Source organism: Dermacentor andersoni, chromosome 9 (assembly GCF_023375885.2).
Source record: "Dermacentor andersoni chromosome 9, qqDerAnde1_hic_scaffold, whole genome shotgun sequence".
NCBI lineage: Eukaryota > Metazoa > Arthropoda > Arachnida > Ixodida > Ixodidae > Dermacentor > Dermacentor andersoni.
The window spans coordinates 52,791,732-52,818,128 of record NC_092822.1 but is presented as its reverse complement, the minus strand read 5'-3'; the positions used below and the strand labels follow the sequence as shown (position 1 = coordinate 52,818,128).

Below are 26,397 nucleotides of genomic sequence, written 5' to 3'. Positions count from 1 at the left end.
CAAATCCGCTGCGTTACGAGCACACACAGCTAAAACGCAACACAGCAAAGCAGCTAATAGCATCCGAGGCGGTATAAGTTCCAGTTTGCTCGAGCGCCACGACACAGCCGCCGCGCCGAACGCGTCAAGTGCGCGTCGTTGGTTGAGGAACACCTCTCCCACCAAGTTCACACAGTAGGGACGGGGGACATGGCAACATATTAGAATGGACCGTACAAGCCCCACAGCTAGGCCCAACATACTAACTTCCTTCTACGGTATATACGCACAACTGGCGAATATGGCGCATAGTTAGCCAATGGCGGACCACGAACGTGCGGGTGCGCGTACTGGATTGGATTAACTCGGTGACCCCTTTTAGCTAATTTAACTTTATGAATGGCTGGAGACGCAACGGCACTCTGCATATGATGGTATTGACCGCCACTTGGTGCTGCCCACAACTCCTCTTCAGAGTGGCCTACGAGAGCTTTATAAAGCAACTTGGGAGCATGCAGTTTCTCTCGTATATGTAGCCTGGATGTAGCAGCTCTAACGGGATGTAGCAGATTGGAGCCGTTGTAGTAGTATTCCCTCCACTGGGTACGTTTATCTCTAGTGCAACTGTAAACGTGATGTTCGACATTCATCGCACTGGCGAATTCAGAGGCTCCAAAGAACAAGGGGGGTGGGGAGGCGACAACCCGCTCTCCCTTCCCCCTAGACATGCTGCTGGTACTTCAGCGCTAACAGTATGGAGTTTCCCGAGGGCCCCCACCCCCTTCCCTCTCCCATTTACTGCATAGTTTGACGAGGTGCCGGCTTGAGGCTGACCTAAATCCGCCCCTGAACAGTGCAGTTCCCGATTCCGCGTGCACTGTGAGCTATGTGCGTATAGGGACATTTAACGCGTTAAAGTACTCCCCACCTCCCATAATGCTATAGCTAAAAATGGCGGCTAAAGGCGGCGTACAAACGAACTCCCATGCAGGCCTTCTCGCGGGGAAGTTAAAGCGAGAGGGGAACAAACAAAAAAAAGTATCGGGCTCCAGAAGGCAAGCGCGCCCACACAATGCGAAAATGCTGTAAGTGCTAAGTACCCAGCTACCAGAAAGATCGATCGTGATCGCCATCTCCAGACAAACCAAAGCGTGCAGAGCGCCGCCTACTAATCTGACTGATCGAACGTTTAGGAACACTCCGCTCCCAAAGCCTCGCATCCAAGCCGGTTTATAGATTATGTATGTTTTACATAAATGATGAATGCACACGCACAACTACCGGAATGCCTGCGGCGTTGCGAAAGGAGAACACAATCTTGATAGCTGCGTATTGCTACGGCCGCTCGTATTGCGTTGGAGTAAGGCGCCGTAAAAGGAAATAATAATAATAATAATAATAAAGGAAGAAATGCATACACTAGATCGTCAGCTGAGAAAACTCGTACTTTCTAATGGACAAGTGCTGAACTGTGACTTCGGAGCGGAAACGTGACGCTGACTCGAGCGGCACCACGCCTCAAGTCACGTGGCTTCTACGCGCTGAAAAATATTCCTTCGTTTGAAATGCAGTTGTACGGACGGCAACTTCTTCGGTGCGCAGTAACGTACGATAATGCGCAATTCGAAAGCGACAGTTTCCCAACAGTGTTTCATGCCATAAATGTTCGGCGGGCATGAGCGACAACCCCCCCCCTCCCCCCCAAAGAAAAGAAAAGAAACACAGGGGCTGAATTTACAAAGCCCTTTGGACGTTCGTAAGAGTTCCTTGCCATTGGACGGTCTCCTTGGTTAACAATATACTTAGCATCAGGATTGGCTGTGATTTTCTCTTACGAACAATTCTAACGTGAGAGCGTTCTGTCAATACGGGCCCACCAATGGACTGATGATGCACGATGTTTATACTTTCTTTCTTTATTAGTGTCGTCGTGTACGGCAGCTGGCCTTGCTGGCCACTGCACGCAATTCTTGCGCAGCGCGGAATGCGAAGGGCCGTAAAGCACGCGTGGTCGATACCTGTATGCGCGGAAGCAACGAGCGTCTTAATCCGAGGTCGTATGCATATATATAACGTTTCCAAAAGTACGAGCGCGTTCTGTGTGCACACGGGATTTGGCCACACGGGCTCGGCTTTATGCACGCCAGGGGCGCTCCGAGGGCTGATTAACGAAGCCCGCTGATCCGTTCCAGACGAGGCCGTTCGACGCAGACGACGAGGCGTTCCAGGCTCATCGACTGTCGTCTGCCCTAATGAACGAAGCCTATCTGCGGTGCTGAAGGGCTCGCGTTATCCCGAAAGCAAACTCAACCAAAAGAAGGTTTTCTTCCGTCTATCGCACGCTTAACTTTCTTAATTTTCTTTATTAACTTGGAAGGCACAAGCATCCGTTAGCGTAGGGGAAAGACCCGCCATCGCTGCTGCAGCGTTGCGCGACATTGACGAGCGGCATTTTCTCAGATTCAAAGCCGAGATAATTTCTGTACGTCACACCGAGGTAGGTGTTTGCTACGGAAAGGAGTTGCATTGCAGAGGCATCCAGCAGGTGCTGCATTTTTCAGACGATAGAGCTAGCGATAGGACGTACGCCGATAACGAACAAGCAGTGAAGACTTTTCGTGGCAACGTACAGTCGCAATCTTTTTGAGCGTGAACACGGGAGCGCGTGGCTTCGATACTACCCCCGCAGTTAAGCGGCGCCTTACAATCTCTGTGCGCATGCGCGGCGAGAGTAGCTTTCCTTCGCGCGCAGCACGTCATCTGAGCGCTCGCTTGTCGTCTGCTAGCTGCTTTTTGTTTCCTCGGCAGTGACCGAATTATCACTGTAAGCATAATCGAGATGTTTCCAATGTAAATGGTTTGTTCCTCATTGTTAGCGTTACGCTAAATACCTGGAAATTGTGACCTAATTTTTTATTTCTTTTCTCCCAGGTTCCTTTAGTCACACGATGCAGAAAACAACCTAAAAACGCAAACGTCCGAACTTTTATTTTGTGCATTTTTCACAAGATAATGAAAGACTTAGAAAAGTAATAGCTGTAAACTTGAATTAATCGCTGTTTCATTTTCTTTACTATTTTGTCATATTCCCTTTTGCAGCAAAAACTGCTGTCATTCTACACGGTAGGGAAGAGCACAGGGCATGCGCAAAGTTACTTGCTCTAAGATGCTCCCACTCTTGGCAAACAGCTTCCCACAGCTCGTCCTCAGTCGCCAAATGAATAGGGTGTCGCACCATGGCTGCTTTTATGAGGCCCCATATATTTTCGCACGTGTTCATGTAGGCGCCCTTGGCCGGCCAGGAGACCAGATGGATCCTACTAGTTTCTAGGTGCTCTTTCACAATTTTCGCAGTGTGCACCGGCGCAAGGTCATGCTGAAACACAAAACCGGCATCTGGTAAAGCGGCGTGGGCCTAAGGAAGGAGCACGTTGTCCAAGATTTCGCTGCAGTAGCGCTGCGAAGTATGAGTGCGCTCGATGCGGTGTAGAAGCCCGACAGCAAGTCTTGACAGCGCACACGTTCACGCAGGTGCGTCCGCTCGCCGCGACTCCTTGCAGATTGTCTGGCTCGTATCAGCATCGAAAGTATACTAAATTTAGTTCTTCACACAAAATCAAATCCGTAGAGAAAATGTTCTTACCGTGTCCTTCTTGAGCGCCACAGCCGCGCGCATTGATTTTGTAGTGTTGGAAAAGTCGACATGACTCGTCCGAGAAGATTACTCGGCCCCAGTCATCGGAAGTCCACAAGGCGTGAGCTTTGGCAAATTGCAGTCGTGACACCTTGCTCGAAGCGCTGAGAAGGGGCTTTTATGCAGCCGCATAACTTCGCAATCGAGCGCACCTGAGGGGTCGCCGTAGGGTAAGAACTGAAGCGGCCACATCGAGCCGCTCCCGCGCTTCCCTCGCGGACTGAAAGGGATTCTCCACTACTGAAGCTACCATAAGCGCGTCTCCTTCATCTGTCGCTACCATTTCCCGACGCCTATGTGGGAAGTCAGAAATGCGGCCTTCTTTCCTGAATGCTTGGATGATCGTATTGACAGTCTTCAGGGGCTTGAGCACGAATGCGCCGATGAAGCGCTGAAAATATTCCTTCACACGAAAGTTTTACTATTTTCGACCTCTTGTCTTCAGGAACACGGGACATGCTGAAGTTCAGCAGCTGCTCTGATAAACGTGGTAATGGGAACAAATACATACCTTCCTCGACACAGGGTTGGTCACTGTTACGCCTACAAGTATAGGAACGTCGGCAAAAGATAACAGTTTCAAGTTTATTCATGCATCGTGTGGAATGTAATTTCAACTTCAACATTGTTACCGCTCTTGCAGTGCACGGCTCCCTTGTCGCGGTGCGCGTGTAGCAGACGACACGCGTGTGCTTGCGTGACGCAATGCGCGCGAAGGTAGAATTCTCACACGCCAGACGCACTGCGCATGCGCACTGCTCCTCGGTGTCGCCGCTAAACTGCGCTGGCAGTACGGAAAGCCACGCGCTCCCGTGTTCACCGTCAAAAAGATCGCGACTGTACAGTATAACGACAGGGAAGGTTATAGGCAAGCTAAGCCTGGAAACAAAATGTATGATTTTCGTCTCTTCGTGTCTTTCAAGCGCAGACAGAACCAACATTTCACGAATTCGATCCTAATGCCAGAATAAAAAGAAGGCTTAGGGTCAGCTAAGCTGCACATAACTTAGTTATGTGGGATTTTATGGCGCACGAGCGACTGGGGGCTATGCACGACGCGCCAGACACAATTAAAACAAATTATGGGGTTTAATGTCCCGAAGCTACACAGTGCATATGAAGAACGCCTTAGTGAATGACTCTGGGTTAATTTGACAGCGTTGGCCTTGTTTCTTTTTTTCCTTCTTTTTCTTTTCTTTTTACATGCACCTAAAGCGTGGTACACTAGTGCTTCTGCATTCCGCCCACATCGAAATGCGACCACCGTGGTAGAAAAACGAACCCTCGAGCTCGTACTCGGCAGTACAACGCCTTAGCCACTAAGTTAACGTGGCGGGTCACGCACAAGACAAACAATCACCCTATAACAAAGATTCTATGAAGGTCATGCATATAAGAGTTGGTATAAAGATGGCCGCACACTGTTCAAAACCAATAATCTAGAATACACAAAAGTGCGTGTTTACGAGGGAAAAACAAATGCATTTGTTTTCGATGAAACACTCCGACGTGCATATCTTGCATACTGATACAAATTCTGAATGGGTCAGCTAAATGTGGCTGGTTGTCAACTGCTTCTGGCGCTTCTCACATACGTTGTCTTCTTTTTCAATCTTCAGCACAAAAGTATGCACAGGGAGAGCACGTTCTAGCCTTACAATACTACAAGGTGACTTCTAAAATACTTTCGTGGCTTTGTTGACAATTTATATTTGTCTAATACTTGTTTATTGCTACAGTCCTGCGGACGCGAGTAATGAGACGCCGATAGGGATAATATATGTCTAATGTTTTCCTTTTGAGAATTACCTGAAAAGACCCGATACATTGTGAGCACGATAGACACTGTAAACGCCCGGAGCGATGTTAGTCATATACTTTCTTCAGAGTGTGCATCCGTAAGGAAGCGTCTACTCATATGATATTCCATCTTCTCGACTTAAAAAGTCATCTCTGTACATCGAGGACAAACGTATCAGTCTCGGTTAATTAGTTTCAAGTGTAATATATTGCATGGGTAGAAATCACAGCTCTAGGACCAATTGTAATAACTAATTAAACACTATTAAAGAAGTTCTAATCACTAATTAAACATTATTAGAGCAGTTGCTAAAAATGAAAAAAAGATAGAATAATAAAGAAAGTGGAAGTAAGCAGGGTCAGTAAAATGGGGAAAATTACCAGAAGCATGAGACATGTAGGTACAGCAATTGTTTAAAAGATATTAAGCATGTAAGGACTTGATTGCAGCTGGTCGTTTTAAATTTCATGGATTATAATCAAATTGCTTGCTTCTCACAGTTTGTATGAAGCGTCAGAGGGAGAGAAAACTTTATTGCTACTCAGCGGATGAACGAGCAGGCGGCCTCACACCAGGCCACCTCTGTCAGTGCACATGGTGATGTGTGCTGCCAGGTACCATCGGAAAAAGATCACTATGACTGGAAAATTTAAAGTAATTGCAATGAATGATCTGTGTCGTGTCTATGACGTGCAAAGCGTCAAAACCACGAATCAGACGGTAAGCTATATGACTGGACACAAAATGACCAATGAGGTAAGTAAATCACAAAATTTACAGAACAATCTCCTTTGTGAATTCATTTAACCCTTACATGCCTTCAGATATGGGGAAGTTTATCTTCTTGTTCTTAATTTATTTCTGTTTATTTCTCTTACTTCTATTTCTTCTGTTCATTTACTGTGGAATAAATACGCCAATTCTCTCACTGAATTAGGGATTCCCGAAAAAAAAAATTGGAGAGAGCGATGTATAAGACGCAGTGCGAGTGCTGATTCGCCCAGCTTGACGTTGAATATGTTGTGACGCAAGTAAGGCGTGTGTGGTACGTCACACGTCGTGTGGTAAATGGGCACCCACCGTTCAAGCAGCGGTATCGCACCAGCAGCGAGCCCTCGCCTCGGCAACGCCGTTCGGCCTGGTCCCGGCTCAGGCTGAACAGGCAGTGCACCTCGCCTGAACACCTGCACAGAGAGAGAGATGCGGTTGGAAGCGCTTAATGATCAGCTTCTTTCGGAGGAATGGTTATTGATAATTACTGAGATTGACGGAGACACGGATTAAGAGCCGAATGATTGATATATATTGGTAGGATAGATACTGAGAGCAAGATACTGATAGCAAGATACTGATAGCAAGATATTGATAGAAAGATATTGATATATAGATATTGACAGACAGACAGACACAGACAGACACAGACAGACACAGACAGACAGACACAGACAGACAGACACAGACAGACAGAGACAGACAGACACAGACAGACAGAGACAGACAGACAGACAGACAGACACAGACAGACAGAGACAGACAGACAGACAGACAGACAGACAGCTAGACAGACAGACAGACAGACAGCTAGATAGATAGATAGATAGATAGATAGATAGATAGATAGATAGATAGATAGATAGATAGATAGATAGATAGATAGATAGATAGATAGATAGATAGATAGATAGATAGATAGATAGATAGATAGATAGATAGATAGATAGATAGATAGATAGATAGATAGATAGATAGATAGATAGATAGATAGATAGATAGATAGATAGATAGATAGATAGATAGATAGATAGATAGATAGATAGATAGATAGATAGATAGATAGATAGATAGATAGATAGATAGATAGATAGATAGATAGATAGATAGATAGATAGATAGATAGATAGATAGATAGATAGATAGATAGATAGATAGATAGATAGATAGATAGATAGATAGATAGATAGATAGATAGATAGATAGATAGATAGATAGATAGATAGATAGATAGATAGATAGATAGATAGATAGATAGATAGATAGATAGATAGATAGATAGATAGATAGATAGATAGATAGATAGATAGATAGATAGATAGATAGATAGATAGATAGATAGATAACCGAACACAAAACAAACTGCGTGCATTGGTAGTCCGGAAATAGGCTCATATGTGAAGTGGACAGTCAACGGGCTCCTCGAGCGATATGGGTTCGAATAGATTGCAGTCTCCCCGGCACACATACGGCACTCACCTTTGCGATTGATTGTTTACACGTAGACCCTGTTACATGGACGATGCCCATATCGAATTATTGGCGCTGATCTCGATTTCTTCCAGAATGGAGCCTATATACCACGAGAGGGTTCGACCAGATCTTGGACGGTGACTATAGCAGCTTCCTGACTTGCAGGGTTGTTGTTGTTTTGTTTTTTCTGCTAAATAAACGCGATAATTATACTTACGACGGCGGGGAGGAAAGTTGGATGAAGTGCCCTTTACAACGGCATAAGATAGAGAATAAAGTCTGAAGAATAAGAAAAATACCAGAGAAGCAACCGAGACCACTCGCTTCCACCGCGAGCCCCGGCCAATCCCACCTTCGTGGGTGCGTGCCAAATTTCACAGGCAACAACAACAACAGCAGCAATAACAACAACGGACCGAGCCACATCTCATCGACAGGAGTATAACCCGTTCGGAGAGGGTGCGCACTGGCGGGGGGGGAGGGTGTATAATGTGGCATCTTACACTGAGAACGGCCGTTGTGCGGTGCCGTCGCAGGTGATTCATAAACAACGGTGATTTAAGAGTTCGTTCCACCCGGCAGCTCTTTAAAAGAAACGCGTGACCGCCACACCCCTTTGAAGTGCGCCTCGCCGGCTAGGCTGGATATAGCTATAGCGCTGCGGCGGCGAACGGTTCGATTACACGCCAGTTATGCGCGGCATGCCTACGGGCCGTTTCGAGTGCTTGCTCTTCTGCCTCGTTGCGCACAGACACGAACGATCATTAACCGCGGTAATACGCCCGGTAGTGAGAACAGCTATCCAGATCGGCGTTAGAGATACCGAGAGAGCTAGTGAGCTCAAGTAAAAAAAACATAATGGATGTCAGACGTAGATAGATCGTGGTGCAGCCTTGCCCGCTTAAAAAACTGCTTTGCTATATGCTAGCTGGTTCATGTTATAAAGATTTTTTAAAAAGTGCGGCAGATCCAGCGCACCTTGTTGAAATCTCCATACAGCGAAGTTTTATTTAAATGCATAAGAAATGCTGAAAACCTGCGTTAGTTTCCCTTAGTACAGGGTGGCAAACCGGACGTGCATCTGGTTAACCTCCTTGCCTTTCCTGTCTTCTACTTCTCTCTCTCTCTTTCTCTCTCCGTTAGTTTCTACGTTATTGCAACGTCACTTCGAGATCGTACCGAAGGCCCTCGCCCGGACCACATCAAGCACGTTGCGGGATGTTCAAGAGCGAGCCCTTCGCACCTGCTCGGGTGTGCTCGCATGCGCTCTCGAGCACCCGTATGATGCAATGTGGTAACACGCGGCGACCATCTCAAAAAGCTATAGTTGGCGTTGGCAGGATAGAAGGGTAGGTGCGATTGGGGCGCCATGGTTTGGGAGGCTGTGCCGGGGGACCGAGGTACGATACCACCTTCGGTCACGTCATTCATTTTACCTTTTTTGTCTACTATAAATTATTACAACGACAGAGGCGGCCACAAAACAAGATGCTACCACGAGCAGCACGATCGGGGCAGAAACCCCTGCATTGACAGCAAGAGCAGCCGCAAAAAAAAAAAAAATAGGACAAAAAAGAAATCTCGAAGACATAATAATATATTTGTGCGCAAAATTATGTGTCACAAGCGCTTGGCTAACATGTAAGATTTCGCACTCTGCAATTTTGGCCGCCAAGTCAATTCATGTGCGCAAGTCAAGCAGGGTTAGGTTCAGGAATACCATTTAATAACAAAAATACGTCCTCATTTACTCAAAAAAGAAGACATCTGAAAAAATATATGCACATCTTGCCTCATACTTGTTGGAGAGACTGGGCAAATTGTTCTCGATTGATTGCGACCATAGCTTATTGCGAAGGTGATCAAAATTATTTTACCTCCTTCAACTGAGGCGTATTTCGTAGTCCTAGAATTACTGTATATGCTAATAAAGCTACCTTTTGTAGCAGTAGCTTTACATTGCCCCTACGTCGCATCAAGACCTAAACTCCATCAATCAATCAGTATTCTACAGCGTATGTGACTGAAACAAGCGTGTGGCCGCTAAAACACTTGCATTTTGCTTTATTTCTGTATCTCACATTCAATTTATTTCTGCATTTCGTACATGAGAAACGCAAGGAGCGGAGCTTGACGAGGGATCCCTGCAACCCTACAGACAGCCAATGGCAGCACGACATTGGCACAGCTAACAGTAGTTCAACATTTTACAAAGCATGAAAACTTCGACGCTAACAAAAATGCAAAATATCATAACTTACAATATACAAAAAAGAAGGAGTGGAGGGGCAGGAGGGGGGCAGGGGTAAAGGTATAGTGAAGTACAAAAAGAAAAGTACCGCCTTTCACAAGTTCAGTAAGTTTTGTCTATCTGCTCATATAACTAGCAAAAGTTGTGGAAAAGCTCGCCACTCGGTTGCCAGCATCCCTAATACGATAGAATTTGTCTTTACGTCGGCGCCTGTCCTTCCGAACATCCCACAGACACCCTGGAACATTACTGTTGGCGCGGTGAAAAGAGACAGGGAGGACGTATGGGGTCTCGCACGCCGTTAAGGATCATTCATCAACCTCTGTGACATCGTAAGCCTTACACATTATTTGCCGAAAAAGAAAATCCACTGGCTACGCAATATAAATGGCGTCACTTTTCGCAAGACAAGTTACCCCCCAAAACATTCATGTCATCATGTGTTCGCGAACAGCGAGTAACGTCATAGCAATGGGCAGTGTGATTTAAGTGTTCGCCTTACATGCCGACTGCCGCCTACGAGCTCTTTTAACTTCGAGGAGCAAGTCAGCTTCTCGCATTCCACAGTGAAGCCCGCTTTCTCACAGTCTCGTCAAAACAAGCGACTGCGGAGAGCACATTCCGTGTGAGTGAGTGAGTGAGTGAGTGAGTGAGTGAGTGAGTGAGTGAGTGAGTGAGTGAGTGAGTGAGTGAGTGAGTGAGTGAGTGAGTGAGTGAGTGAGTGAGTGAGTGAGTGAGTGAGTGAGTGAGTGAGTGAGTGAGTGAGTGAGTGAGTTGGAGTTAGTGAACGAGTGAGTAGGAGTAAGTCAGCGAGGAACTGAGTTTGCGTTTGACTGACTGATGGGCTGAGCAATTTGAACGCCTTCATTAGAGGTACCTTCATTCGAAGCTGTCTTAGTTATTCAAACATCATTAGCAGCCAGTCTCATTAAGAAAGCTTCATTAGACACGTTCATTAGAAGTCAAGAAAAAACGACACCCAAAACGACCACGGACGAAGAAAACTTCAGCACATGCTCCGGTCGCCGAAACTGGCCCGCTTTGATGCTACGCAAGCCCCGAGAGCTTCTTGCACAGGCGATAAAATGGTCCCTCTGCTGTGCCGGCTACGGCATAACGTTTTCTTCACCCGTTATTCCCCACTGCTTCAGCACGTATACGTACATACGCAAGGAAATTGCCCGCCTCAACACCTCCGCGGTGAAGGGAGACCGGTGCTGGTACAACCACTATGTCTCACGACCGCTTCTGCTTTGCCTGCGGGTGCACCGTGGTGCTTATTTTGAAACAGAGTCCGTGTTCATCCATTCATGTTGTGTCCTTACGATGCCAAGACAAAACGACGCGAGCTTCTCAAAGACAGCCAGGCATTCGTTGGTGAAACCGTGTCCAGGACGACCTCTGACCTCTACGAGCGGCATCAGCGCTCAAGTCCTCCAAGGGGACATCGCCGCAACCTAGTGTTCAGGATTCGCGCGTCGTCTCACAAGGTCTGCTCTTATATGGCGCCGACATACCCGTCCCCCTTCATCGCGCGAGGCGTGGTTCCACCTGCGAAGCGGAACGCTTGGGAAAAATGCCTGGCGGCAAAAGAGTCTAGAGACTAGCCTGCCATCAAAGATGGCCGCGGCGACGCTGTACTTGACAAAGCTAGCCTCCTCGCTCAGAGGAGGGAGCGGATGTGGCCGAGTTCTGCATACTGGCACGTGCCCGTTCTGCCGTCGCCGTGCGTGAAGCGACGTCACCGTCTCCCGCGCGTTGTGCTTATAGCTAACATCGAGGCAGCCTGCCAGCCCGCGACCCTCCCTCCCCCCCCCCCCCCAACCTCACCCACCGCCCCCTTTGCAGGTGGTCCATCACTCATCCACACCTACCTACCTATCCGCCTCTCCTTTTGTCACTGCGCGTAATAAACGTCTGTCGCTCGTTCACTATGCGATCTCGCGGGTTTGTTGAGGGGGCTTGGGCCAGTAGGAAAGGGGGGTGGAAGGGGTGGAGTACGCGCGTGTCGTGCGGGCTACGTCGTCGTGTCCGTTGGCTCACGAAAATGGAGCTATTTCACCCACTTGAGACTGGCGCAAAATAACAGAGTAAGGACGAAACAAAAACGAAACAAAAATGTCGGAAACGAATGTGGGGGCTCCGACGTTGTCGCGACAAGTATTCCGGGAAGAGGCGGAAATGCAGTATACGGTCCCCCTTCGCTCTGCGAAAAAGAAGTAGGAAACGAAAGCTCACGGAGGTGCCTGGCCAGCTTACGGCGCCACGGGAGGTGTGACGCCGCCCGTTGCAAAACGACACCACGGAAAAAAACGCTTCCCAGGAGAGAGCGGAACGGTCGTCTTCGCCGCGGTGAGTCAGCGATCCGGAAGCAGGGGAGACCGGAAGACGTCGAGGCTTCAAGAGGAAGTGGGCCATTTGTACTGTTTTCGCTTCGCGTTGCGACCGCGAAACGCAAACAGTAAACAAGTCGAGCATTCTTCCTGCATGCGCTCAGACGCCTCTGTCTGTCACGCCCGGCTGAGAAAAGCGGCCAAGCTTCCGCGCAGTTACGTCCTCTCGGTTTTTCCCTTAACACCAACGGCGCGGGTATCTGAATTGACCATAATATGAATGACTGAAGTAATGAATGAATCAAAATTAAGGAAGCAAGGGAATTAATGAAAAAAAGAATGAATGAATGAATGAATGAATGAATGAATGAATGAATGAATGAATGAATGAATGAATGAATGAATGAATGAATGAATGAATGCGACCTTCGTGCTTTATATGACGTCTATTCTGCAGGACAAATAATGCGACGTTAAGGAAAAGTACTAAACGAACCATAAGCATTCTTTCAAAACTGTTTTCCTTCATTTCGCGCCCTGCTCAAATGTTCTGTATGCCCTTCCATCAAAATTGCATACTTTCCGCATAATTCTTGTGAAATCTATACGTATTATATATAAATGCCGCGTAATTCCGCTAAGAATCGTACGGAAAACATACAGAACTATTAGACTGGATAAGGAAGGTCTCAAAGGGCGGTGAAAGGTAGTTTACTATTCGATATCGAAAATGAAGACCGGGCGTTTTGTCTTCTTCTTCTTCTTCTTGAATTTCGCACCGAAGTGAGGCCTCAGCCCCGGCACGACAGCGTGACATCAGTGACCTCAAAGTATTTTTTTCGTATTTGAGTAGCTGGGGCATATTATATAACGCTAACCACAAGAAAACTAGGAAGTAACCTATAAAGAAAGGAGCCAGGCAAGGCGACATGCTATTCAGTGTGCGCTTCAGTGCACGAAACGACGTTTTGTTAACAAATTAACTGGAACGCCAATGCATTTCTCCCCAAAGTACGGGAACTTATATCTTGAAACCGGTGTCATCTTGAAAATTCGTTCCAAGTCGATCCGCCTTGCGAACCCCACGGCTACAATTTGTAAATTACAACATGGGCCGTAATGTAATTATCTAGAAGCTTAATAAGATAATATTTATTAATTAGTCGATTTTGCATCTCAATTTTAGGTGCAAGTATTGTCCGCCGCTTCGAGTAGACCTGCTCATGAACTGGAATTGTGGTGTGCCACAGGCAACTTTTAAAGATTTTTGAAAGTGGTCGCTGAAACACCATATATATATATATATATATATATATATATATATATATATATATATATATGGCTGGCCGTACTTATTCACGTGATGCTGTCATTTGCCGGTTATCTCTTATGTCGAGTATATACGCCCGCACGAACACACAATCTTACTCGCACACACATGCGAACATGAGACATATGAGTGAAAGAACTTTATTGAAAACATGATAAGTGTACATATACACGTACATTCCACCACGAAAGTTTACGGACCACGGAATCTGAGAAAAAGCTGAATGTCTCCGCAGCCTCACAACGCAGCCTGATACCCGAATTTCCAGCATCTGCTGCAGCATATGCGAACAACTTTACGATCCACGGTTTCACTGGCTGCTCTCACGGGCTGCTCGGAAACTCAACGTTTTCCGAGATCCCGCGTGATGCGTAAACTTTTGCGATCGACTGCGTACTTACGTACCATGTATAATATACTAAGCGCACGCGCACACTGACCTGCTATTTAGCGCAAGGCGTAGGTCCTGCTGGCACGGGCTTGCAGCGGAGGCTACGGATGTGGCCGTGGCTCCGTCTTCGGTAGTTTCGAAGACCGGTCCGCAGCCAGGTCTCGGTGGTGGCGCGTCCGGTGGCGGTTCGCTGGCGTACATGGCGTCGTGGATCGCCACCAGCTCTCCCTCGTCGCATCGGAGCCGCATCTCGTAGCGGCTGCACACGTGCTTCGCCAACAGTTCCGCTTCCGTTTCCGGCTGCGCGGTCACGGCCACTAGTCCTTGTCCCGCTACTACTGCCGCTGCTACTGCCATTACTGCTCCTGCGCACAATGATGAGAAAAAGGAAAAAGAAAAGAGAAAACGTTGGAAGGCGACTCGATCTCTAGTTGACTCAAAGGTATAGTGTCTTTCTGAGAGAGTTGGGGATGAGAATATGGCGGAGTCGCGCCAAGCAGACGACACAAGAAGAGACACGGAAAGCGCTCGTCCGTGTCTCTTCTTGTGTCGTCTGTTTGGCGCTTTAGTACTTCAGTAAAATGTACCAACTAGCCCAACAAAAAGTTATGCTTGAGTACAGTGTCTTTCTGAGAGAGTTGGGGCTGAGAATAGGGTGGAGCCACTGCGCGCAGCGCTCTATCGCGTCATTCCTCGCGTGAGGGGAGTATAGCAAGAGCGTCGGACTGATAAAGTTCTTGGACTGCATCACCTTCGGGATCGGCCCACAAAAGAGGCTAGAAACACGCATATATCCGACGCGGAAAGTTGAGGGCTGACTCGCTAAGAAAGACGCCCTTATAAAAAAACGAACAGGGAAATAACATCATCCCTTTAATAATGCTTGAGAAGCCACGACGTTTACGTGGACCACGTTTACGACATTCAAACGACATTGTTTCACACAATGGTAGCTTTATTCCTTGTGGCTACGAGTATGATTTTGCCGGTAACAAAGCACACGACCCTTCACGGCGACCATACCACCTGTGGCGCAATACGCTGGAGTTCGGTTTAGTACTATACGCTATGTATGTGGGGTTAAGAAAAAACAATAGTTGTTCCAAGGACGATTATTGTCGAGCAACAGTTCCAAAGTCTAATACTGCGAAAAAAAAAAGTTGTTACATACATCGTCAAAGATGTATAACATTTTAGCGCCGACCGACAAGCACAAAATGAGACGTAGACACCACTACGCGCTTCGTGGTGCCTACATATCCCCTTTTCTCCTTAATAGTCCGCTGGCGCTAAAATGTTGCACAAGTTCACGTACCAACGCGTCGAACACGCAGCAGTGCCACATCAAAGATGATTGCCGGATAAGCGAATAGCTACGCGGGCCGCAGAAATCAAATGGACGCACCAGCAATACTTCCAAAATATAGTGGTGACGTCGACAACAGTGTCTGATGATGGCAGCACAAACTGCCGCTCGACATCTTGGAATTCTATAGTGTTGCGCAAACAAGACGATGACACGAGGAGAGCACACGAACACCGATTTACGCGGACACAGACACGATCGGTATATCGCGTCTGCCGTATTCCTTGCGATACATTAATATTCCAAGATGGCGCACAAACAAGCCCGCGTTGCAACACTAACCGTCCGCATGTTTTGGTAGGCGGCACGACAGCGTGACCACAGCGACGGCATGACGACAAAGGAATGACGACATTCAGGGAGGATTGCATGTCGGTGATGGCATGACAACCTGCTGCACGCCACCGCTTTCTTCTGCCGCTTATACACCACAGAGGCCAAATACGCCTCCGACCATTCGCCTTACAATCGCGCATATTCCACACATTGTGGGAGTATAGGTCTAGCCAAGAGAGAGAGAGAGAGATAGAGAGAGAGAGAGATATCGCAAAGCTAGGAAAGGTAGGGAGGTCCACCAGACGAGCGTCCGGTTTGCTACCTTACACTGGAGGTGAAGGAAAGGGGGAATAGAAAGAAGAAAAGAGGAAGGAAGTGATGACTGTGCGCAGTGAAGCACCGTGACACCAAAGTGGAGTTCCACAGGTGGTGCTCTGCATTGATCCCATCTGGGACGACCAAAGGGCCAGCGGCCGCTGCGCGAATAGGAGGCTGCGAATGAGCTATTGGGATTAACCGAGAGTTTCAAGCACTTGATAGGCCAAGCTGTATACGTGGTGAGCCGGCGAGAAGAGACAACACATCTCGGCACGAAACGCGCAGCGCACTTCGGTGGCGAACGTGCCCTGCGGCCGTCAGCAAAGGCGGCGGAAAGATAGTCACGTGGAACACTGGTGCCTGTAGTGACTTTGCGCAGAAGCGCGACGCAGCGCCACCAATCGGGCCACGGCATCTACGACTTCAGGCGCTCCAAAGTTGTCGGGCGACAGTACGTGTCTCTGAAGGAGCTATACAGGGTGTCTTCCAATTCTGATCAGCATCGGAGACAGACTACGTAGACAGTTTAGGAGAGAGCCGAGGCAGCTTCGAGCCTAAGTAATGGAACGCGTCTCGAACCTTGTGGAAGATCATGGAGGAAGAAAAGAGATAGGAGGAAGCATACCGTCACGCGATTGAAGCCAAACCTGGTGGCCCGACACGTGATCACACGTCAAAGTACGTGGTTGGTTTTAGTGTTCCCGCTCTGCAGGCAGAGCCACGGCAGGACAGCTCAACAAGCGCGCACAGAATAAAACTACTGGCATATTTACTGGGAACCAAACGTCTCGGCAAATCTCGATTCTTGCTCCGTGATCTCGACGCAAGCGGTCACGTGTTGGGCCACCACTGTGGCTTCACGGAGCGTTTGCTTACCTAGGCTGGCTGCGTGACGTTATGCTCCCTCCTTTATTTTTACTTCATCCACGTAGAAAATTCATAAAAGACGGCTCTTCGACGTGAAGTCACCTCTCGGCAGCAACAAAAAATTTATACACGCACACATTATCTCTGTATTTTAACGTGGCCACTGTCCGCTTATCCGTCTATTTCGCCGTCCACAGCGAGTATTGGAACATTTCCATAGTTGACATTTGGTGGTAAAAGCGCACTGCAACTCGGACAGCTTGGCTTTCAAAATGCATCGCATCACAGACGATGAAGATCTGTAGTTCAATACATTCGGTGTACAGATTTACACACTAAGTGCGCAGACAATAATACACTGGGTGCACAGACAATACGATAGAGTCGCGGCAGGGCACCGCCCCGCGTACCGATGACCCTGGTCACGCCGCTGCAGTAAAAAGCACCATTGCTCTTCTTAACCTTTGTTACATTTCGCATGACTGTTCCAGGACTTGTGACGTATATGCAATGGAAATTTGCAGGCTTGAGACAATGTCAGATGACACACAAAAGGGGTGATTAGGTATTGCTGGGAACGGCCTTCGTACCGCAGTGTAAAATGTCCTCCCCCCCCCCCCCCCCCCCCCGCTGGTCACAAATCGTCATGCTGCCTGCATGACGTGCTGCCAGGGATGGCGGGTGTGGTAGCGTCACAGAAGTATTCCATGCAGGATGCCATTGATGCTGCGACCGATTTTCTTCGAGGCACCTCCATACCACGCGTGTCCACGTAGTGCAGATGCTATGTATCGAGACGCCCAACACAGGGAACTTCGGAAAGGCGTTGTCGCCTGCCGATACCTTTGTAAAGACTCCTAACAACGTTGTGAATTTTTACGGCACTTATAGGTGTATACATCGTTCTTGAAGTTTGAAAGTATGGAACTACATTGGGAACCACTCGCGAAACCATATTCAGACGACTCATAAACATCATATATAGGTAGTATTTACATCCACGCTCCAACAAACGTTGCCTCTGAGCAAGAGAAACAGCTCTCGCACGCCATGCGTTTACAGGGCGCACACGCCGGAAGTGATTACGAAGTCGAAAACACTCATAGCCGCCGTATTTTAGACATGGCCTATTCTCTGCCGAGTACAATTCGACCTTGCACAAGGCGTTCACTCAGTGGTGAGACCGAATCTCTCGTCCCCATCGGCTCCACCTCACGACGCCAGAAGAAGGAGTACTTCCGGAAGGTGTCGCCGCCGTCATCATCTCGCCTTTGACAGAAGCGTTCGGCCGGCTCGACAATAATGGCGACCCGTCTTACGTACGGTCCCGCCCTGCTCAGTCAAATGAAGGAGTGTCTCGCTTCCTTCTTCACACAGAGACAAACACGCCCCTTTCGCTCAGTTGCACGGCTGGGTCACCTACCATACGAAGCGTACAGTCGCACGAATCATCCAGACAGACTCCACGTCACGTCGTGCATTCTATGCGTAAAGCATACATGGGCGTTGCTTAGGGGCGAGGTCCGTGGAAGGACATTTGAATGCTTCGTCGAGGAAACGGGATTACGTGCCGCTGACAACGGCAAGGCGTGACGCCGACAGATCTGGCAGTTCGACGTGGTCGTCGCTGCGTGGAATAGCGTCGTAGCACGTTTCCGAGTTGGGAAGAGTGCAGGGATAACAAAAGAAGAAGTAGACGAGGAAAAGGAGGGCGGCATTAGCGCATATGCGCGTATCCTGTGTAACACGCGTCGACAATCGGTCTCCTCCGTCGATCCACCATCGCGTCGCGTCTCCGCGTTTCCTTAATTCGTTTTCGATTGCGAGCGAACACAACTCGAGGCGACGCGAACTCGATTTGTCACGGTCTATGTTACGGCATTGATACCCAGGCAGCAGAGAGAAATAGACCACCCAGAGGCAGCAAAAAGAAAAGAAAGAATCGCGTCGCAGTTGAAGCTCAAGCCTGTGTTATGCGGTGCAATCCGTTCCTTGAAAACTCGCGTCTCCTTTTCCCTCCTCCCCAATGGCTCCCAACCCGCGCACTCCTGTTCGACCGTGTAATTCCGGGTCTGCCAAGTCTGGAAAACCGCGAAAGTATCACCGCTTGCTGCGTTTACGTCGCAGAACATGCCGGCTCCGATCCCCTTTCTACCGGCCTCTATTGTAGTGACTAGCGTGTATTTGTGTATTTACTCCCTCTCTCTCTCTTTCTCTCTCTCTCTCTCTCTCTCTCATGAGTACCGTGCAGCACTGCAGAAGTCGCAGCTGGCATCATCTGGCTTTCAATGAAAATTTTACTTTGCTAGGCAATAGAGCGTCCATAAATATTTCTCTCGCATTATTCCACGATGTTCCTTACTGTTGTGTGTACGGCCGTTACCTGCTACATAGTGTTGTTGACCTACGAACTTTCCATTCCTAAGTTGGGCCACACGGTGTGCCTATAAAGGTATGTGCAGCTAAAAGAAACACACACACACACACACACACACACACACACACACATATATATATATATATATATATATATATATATATATATATATATATATATATATATATATATATATATATATATATATATATATTTATTTATTTATTTATTCTAGAAGCCCATGGGCAGCCTACGTACTAGTCACTTAACCAATGCTTGTAGTAAGGGCAGGTGATGAGCTCACGTGTTATATTACTGACGTTTTCGTGACGTCACCTCACACTCCTGCTGCTTCGGCCAAGACAGCAAGGAACGCGAGGGACACGACGTCTGCCCTTTGGGGTCAGTCCGCTCGACTGAAGCGGTTCGCCCCTAAATCCGACCCAGTGATTAATTAGTTTACCAGAACTTCGCACCTTCTAAAACGCTGCACGGTTCTCTCTGTCAGACAGGTTTTTCGAGAGCGCCTCTAAGCCCCGAGCTCCGTCTCCGCGTGTGTTCTTACGTCCGTAAGGTCGCGCAGCAGGCGGGCCGCCTGCGGAAATCAGCGCGCACCAGTTCAAAAGGTTTCTGTGCACCAAAAGACATGTTCTTCTTTGCCGTTCAAGTTAAAACACACATGAAAGGAAGACACATAAAGACACAACACGGGTCGCACGGGCGGCTGCACCGAGGGAACAGCGGGGACGCGGCTTTTGCTTTCGGCTTTGCGAAACTGATTGCGTTCGGCGCGAGTGCGCGCGTGCGAGCACGCGACCGAATCGCAAGGAACGGAGTCGCCGAGGCGGGCGTCGTTCTGATTCGACCTTCCCGATTGCTGTTCGTCGTCGTCGTCGTCTTTGTCGTTACGCGTGGCTTCCCGCCAGGAATGGCGTCGCCCGTACGCCTTCGTCGCGCTTGCGAAGGCGCAACAACGCCTCCCCCCTCCTCCCCCCAAAGACCCCCCCCCCCAATACATCGGCCCTTTCAGCCGGACGCGCTCCATTGACGCCCCCCCCCCCCCCCCCTTACTCCCGTGCGTCCGTACGGCCCATTGGTATAGCCTTTGTCGCTTGCTTGTGCGACCGTGCGCGGCGTCTTTTTTGGGGCGGCACACGCTTCCCTCGTTGTTGTCACCGTTTCTTGTTTCGTGTTGTCCTGGTTGCTGCGTCCCTCCGGCGGCGGTCTCGGGATGTGTACAAAGGTGGCCCCGAGAGCTGTTGCGATCCATTCCTTTCCCCTCCATCCTGGCATTCTTGCTTTTTCTCCTAGGGCGACGTCTCAAACGTTTGCGGTTTGGGCGTGGTCACGGCTTGTTGCGCTATGCGGATGCCGACGTGAGGTCGAGGGTTTGGTTGCTGAAGAGGAACATCATTTCGATGGGAGAAAACGAGAAATGAAAGCATTCTTTCACGAACGCGAAGGTTGAGAAATGGCGGATTCAGGCAGCTTCGCGTATACTCACGCAAGTGAAGACGTTCAGCCGTGTGTCTGGTGGTGCTGCATATACCGTTGTGGTTATTGCATGTCACGATGTCGTTTTCTATACCAATACGAAAGAGGGTGCGAGCTTTTACCAAGAGAGGCTGACTCGATCACGTGTGTTTTGTTTTTCAAAAGTACGAGCACCATGTTTCCTAGCGGGTTGCTCATCACGTAACATAAGCAGTTACTATGCGCAGGAGGCTTCGCATGCCCTTTGCGGTCACATAGAAAAAAAAAAGAAAAGGTTATGTCACTCTTACTTATCGGATATTACATTGATCTTATAGAAGTATGATAGTAACAATGACACCTCAACTCCCTTCCATACGATGGGGGAGGTCAGGAAAGTAAAGCTCAATTAACAGCTTGACTGCATGGTTACGTGCTGCTCCGAAGGAATAATATACAGGATGTTTCAAGGACAATTTCAACACTAAGAAAACAACATCGAAAGCGTCATCTTTACGTGCTGGAATACAATTTGAACCAAAAGAAAACATGCAGGCCATACGTTGTACCATATGACAAGAGACTCTTGTTGTGCGGAAAATGAAAGAAAGGAAGAAAAATCTGCATACAATGTAAGCGATATAAAACTGTGCACCGTGCACACTAATTGCAGTAAAGTTAACTCGAGTGTCGAAATTTACGTGTGCGAGAACAATATTTAAGAAATGCGCAAAAAGATATATAAATATATAAGGTCAACCTTTATTCTTCATGTTGTTATTTACGACGCGTCTGCGACTTCAAGCGCTATATTTACACGTCATCCCCACCGTCAAGTTGTGGTTCGGCACTCGATTCATTTTTCTTGCCGTCCTATATATAGAGATCGCGACGACTGCAATGACGTGAGAGCCTGTTTGCAAACTCCAAAGAGAAAAGGTCGCGCAAGAACGTTCGAGGTTGTGGAAAAGGCAACCGCCCTCGTGCATTGTGACAGGGCCGTGCTGATATGAATCCGTAAACGCAAAGCAAACGGTCGCGACCACACGTGGGCGAAGCGCAACGATGAATGAGAAATTTTCACGCGTCCTCGACAGAAAGCCCTTTGAATATTGCTCGCATTCCAATAAATTCATCGCTTTTTATAATCTCGGTTACCTTGACAGGAGTGTAGAATACGTCGTATATGACGTACGTCTTCAGACAAATGGGCGTTGCGACGGAACTTTGTTTGCTTACTTGCTCGTTCGTTCGTTAAAGCTCTGAATTATATATAATTATATACATATATATATATATATATATGTCACTGGGCCAAGCACCCCGATCAAACGCAAAGAAAGATTGGAATGTACATGTTCGAAACAGAAAGCTGGTGGGACTGTAACTACACACCGTCTTGCAGTCAAAGCTCGCGGAGATCATCTGCACGGTGAGGATGGGCAATATGACCATACATGAGCAAAAAAAAAAGAAAGAAAGAAAGAACTACTAGATCAGTTTTGCGCGAGAAAATGGCAGAGATTAGAGTCAACATGAATAAATCTGAACCTTTGTTGCCCGCATAGATATCAGCGAAAACGCACATTTTCTGGTTCTATTTTCCTTTAAGTGCCCGAAGGGATGCAAGTTTAATGTTACTTGCAGCGTAGAAATCTTATATACATTGCCGTCCAAATGTATTTTCCACGTAGCCCACGAGGTATGCAATACGGTTACGGCACACGCACGGTCACTGAAACAAATGTTGCCGTTGTTAGACAAAGGTTTAGCAGTGCGCATTCCACGCAGCAAGTGCACTGAATAATACTACAGCTGCTTCAGCCTGCACAAGTTGTAGGTCTGCTCTGCAAGAAAGTTCTGCGTTCCAATTTATTTCCTACGAAAAGATACACGCACAGGTTGGCAGCGAGGGAAAGAACGTAAACAGCTCGATCAAATCAATCCTGACAAAGCCTCGTTTTCTATACATCAATCATACAGCATACACAAAACAAATAGAGATATCTTTTTTTTTTTACATTCAAATTATTGTTATCCAACCTGTCAGATTCTGTATGATGGCGCGGCGATGGATTCGAAGACGACGGAGGACTGAATGCTGCGCCCGTCTCGCTTAGCGAGGACGGTGACATGTATATACACCCCCTGTTGTCTCGCTACTTTTGCGGCGTCTTTCGAATTCGGCGATTGTGTTGGCGCTAGCGGACAAAAGCGTCTTCTGCGTTGTCCTTGTACTTAATTCACTGCTTCCAACGCGTCAGGGAGCTTTACAAGTCAATTCGTCGACGATTCGTCCACTTCCTCTGGCTTGTTTCACTTCAGCGACGTAAGGCACCCTGTAGAGAGTGCCACGGTCGAAAATGGGGCACACGCGGGAGTGCTGCTGTGTATAAAGCTGCGCTTTGTCAAATAGGAGCACGTCGATGTAAAGGAGAAGAAGAAAAAAATAATACAGAAAGATGGGGAGATTCGCTCCAGCTGTCTGGACAGCTTTTTCTGCGCTCTCTCAGTTCAAGCTGCGTCTGATGTAACGGTACAGCGCACGAAAGGATTGCAGACCCCATACTCTGTGAGATTTTACGGAAGCCAAGTTTTGTCTGTTTTTTTTTTTTTTTGTGTGTTTTCGAATATATCGCTGCAACATAGGCGCCTAGTGAGCATGTCAACTGTAAGTTGCTACAAGATGACGTGCTCGTTTTTGATCACCCTCTAAGGAAGAAGTAACTGAACGATTGCAAAAGCTCCCGGTGAGTATGGGATATGAAATACGGTATGTACTCAATCTGATGAACTTATTTCTTTCCACGGCAAGAAGGTCTAAGGTATATTCTATATATATATATATATATATATATATATATATATATATATATATATATATATATATATATATATATATATATACACACACACATTGGACGTGTTGACTGCACGGCCTTTTCTCCTTGAGAGTTGCCAGGCTTACCGTGGTTCTCCTGGGTGTTAGTAGAATCCTTGTTGAAAGATACCTTGCTTCTACACTAAAATCCTTGAGAAACTTGTCGGCAAAGGAATGGTAGCCATGGAATCGAAAACGTTGCGCAGAACGGACCTAAACGCGATATGCGATTCGGGATGGATTGTAGAAAACCGCTCAAGAAGGCGGAGGTCATCGATGCGACAGAGGCAAGCGGCAGAGATGACGAGGAGATCGCGGAGGCTTGGGAGGATATTCAGGAAGACCGGGCACAGGAATCGTCCATCGCGCAGAACCGAAAAAAGGGATCACTGTGGCGATTCAGAAAACGGAGACGTCGTCGAAGGCTCATTGCGAGAGAACAGGGCATATGGCTCTGCAGGTAAGGGTGCGGCTGGAATGCCCAACCTATCTGAGACATGCGCATCGGAACCGGGCCAGACGAGCAGTCAGTGAAGTGGAAAGCGGCGCGAGAGCGAGGATGAAAGGGAGAATGGCTGTTGTTCCCGCGTTTAACCTCCCTACCTTTCCCTCTTCGTTTGTCTCTCTCTTCCCGCGCTTACGGCCTCCCCTTTAGGGACGAGACGGCAAGCCGCGAGCACAGAGTGGCAGGTGACGGCAGAAGGCAATGTCGGTCTTGCACCCCTTGTGGTCTGCGTGGCCCAAAGGCTGTCAGTCGGCGACCCAATCGAGCGCGCATTGAGAGAGAGTAATTGTAGAATTGGGCGCATCCCTAAGCTTTTTGTTTGTAAATAGAACGCGATGCTTTTTTGTTATATTTAGTAAGGGCTTATTACTTTCAATTTCAACAGTTTCACGTTAGGCGCAGTTTCGGGGTGTTGTTTTCTTGAACGAGCCTGTTACGCGAACTCTACGAGGCAGTTTTTGCGACAGTGGTGGCTCTTCGTCGCGCTCATATTTGAAGTAAAACATTGACATATGAGGTCTGTGGACACAAACCATTGTTGGGTAAGTCAATGTTTATAAAGTAAGCGCGCTATCGGTTCCCATTGCAGAGTTCTGATTTGCTGAAGCGCGTTTGGAAAGCAATGCTTTTTTTCGAGGTTCTCGCGCGCAGGTAGAGTGTAGCTGTTTTTCTTTTTTAGGTTTTAAATACCACTCTATGAATTAATTTAGTTTAGTGTTAAAGCGGTCGGTAGAGTCCAGTACGTTTCGCATTAGAGGCGCCGGTACTCGCGGGTAGCATTGAGCGCACGATCAACACAGCACGCGGCCATGATCCCTTCGACCATTTCGATCGCCGGCACGAGCCCTGTGGTTCAAAAGGGGCGGGCGCCTTTGTTTCCTTTTTCTTTGACGGCTTGTGAATCACACCCCGCGTAGGAGAAATGTTAGTTCGTAAAGGAAGAGTTTGAAGATGCGGTACACTTTGCCGCGGAGAAGATACCGAGCCTTTCGACAAATTGTGGCCCATCCGCACTGGGTGACAGGATCGACATCGGTCTTGGAGCAATTTCGAGGAGGAGGGAGTGACTGATTCAGGCCCTTGGTTTATTCCCCCTTTATTTTTAAGGGCGGGGGGGGGGGATTGGGGTGGAGGGGGAAATTTCCTGAACTATGTAAATTGATAAGTGTTTATGCCTCGATAAGGAACATAAAGTATTTTTTGTTGTTGCTGTTTGTCTATGTTCTAAGCAATCTCCTTGTGTTTGTCGTTTGCCTCAGAGCTGCGTGAGTTGCATCTTCCTTGAGACACGACTGAAACGAAATCGATCAGAACATTTCGCACGCTACTTCTTCAACTTTGTTTAGGGCCGTTTAGGTTGCACTCCTCTATGGCTGTCTTTCTGGCGCTCGCGGCTTCTAGTCTCGGAATTACTGATGGGAGAGGGCATGATTGCCTGGCATTATCTCGGAGAAGGCTTCCGTGCTTGCTTGTCGCTGCTCAGGCTCCCTGCGGATTTCATCGCTAATGCCAGTTCCTAGCATACGACCTGCAGCGAACCCTTCGTCCGAGATGGCCGTTGTTCCTGGACGTGACCCCCCAGCGAGCGCGACACTTTGAGCCGAACCTGAACCTACTGACTAGTGGTGTTCTGTGGCTGAGCTGCCAAGGCATCTTCAAAGGCCACCGATTAGCTGCCTCCTTGTGAGCCCGCTTCCTGGAGGTGGACGGGCTGTTGCGATCGGTCGTTTAGACTGCGACAACAGTGGGTCACGGAGAACGTGATCACGGTGAACGGGCCGATGACCTCGTCAAAGCCGTCCTCCACTGCGATGATTAATGGCCGCCAGTGGGGTTCTGCGACGGGAGGATCTTCCAAGACGGATTCAACCAGGAGTGGCTCTGCCAGGAGGGGACATTCCTTCACATCACCTGTAATCCACCCAAACTGCTGCGTCCGCGCCAGAGAAGAGATCAGTGTGTTCCCCCTCCCCCCTCCCTGTTTGTGTACAGTGATGTGCGTAGCTCTCTTCAGATGGAAAGGCGTATACTAAGGTCTGGATTCGTCGGACATCACGTCCCCCGCCTCCTAACGCCGGATTGGTTGAAGGCGACTGGATAATTACAACGCAGGGGTTAAGAAGAGAGAAGTCCACTTGGAGAGATCGGCTGCTAGAACTTGATTATGAACTCATTTTTCTGTACTTCTCGCAAAACTCTTTTACATAATGTAATATAAACGTGTGTATTTAAGCGTCTTGGATATCGGGCACAGCCCCACGTTCCCTTACTCCTCCACGCTGAAACGATAGCACACATCTTCGGACCCCCG

The 26,397-nt window shown here is 48.1% G+C and overlaps 1 protein-coding gene across 1 annotated transcript in view; it reads right to left on the bottom strand.

The window, feature by feature from the left end:
• Positions 1-26,397, bottom strand: part of LOC126528032 (uncharacterized) — a 99,184-nt gene that overhangs the window by 33,275 nt on the left and 39,512 nt on the right. The window contains exons 2-3 of the mRNA XM_050175881.3: positions 14,073-14,388; positions 6,555-6,658 (exon numbers count right to left, since the gene is read on the bottom strand). Coding sequence (XP_050031838.1) covers positions 6,555-6,658; positions 14,073-14,388 — 420 coding nt within the window. The remainder of the gene's footprint in view (positions 1-6,554; positions 6,659-14,072; positions 14,389-26,397) is intronic.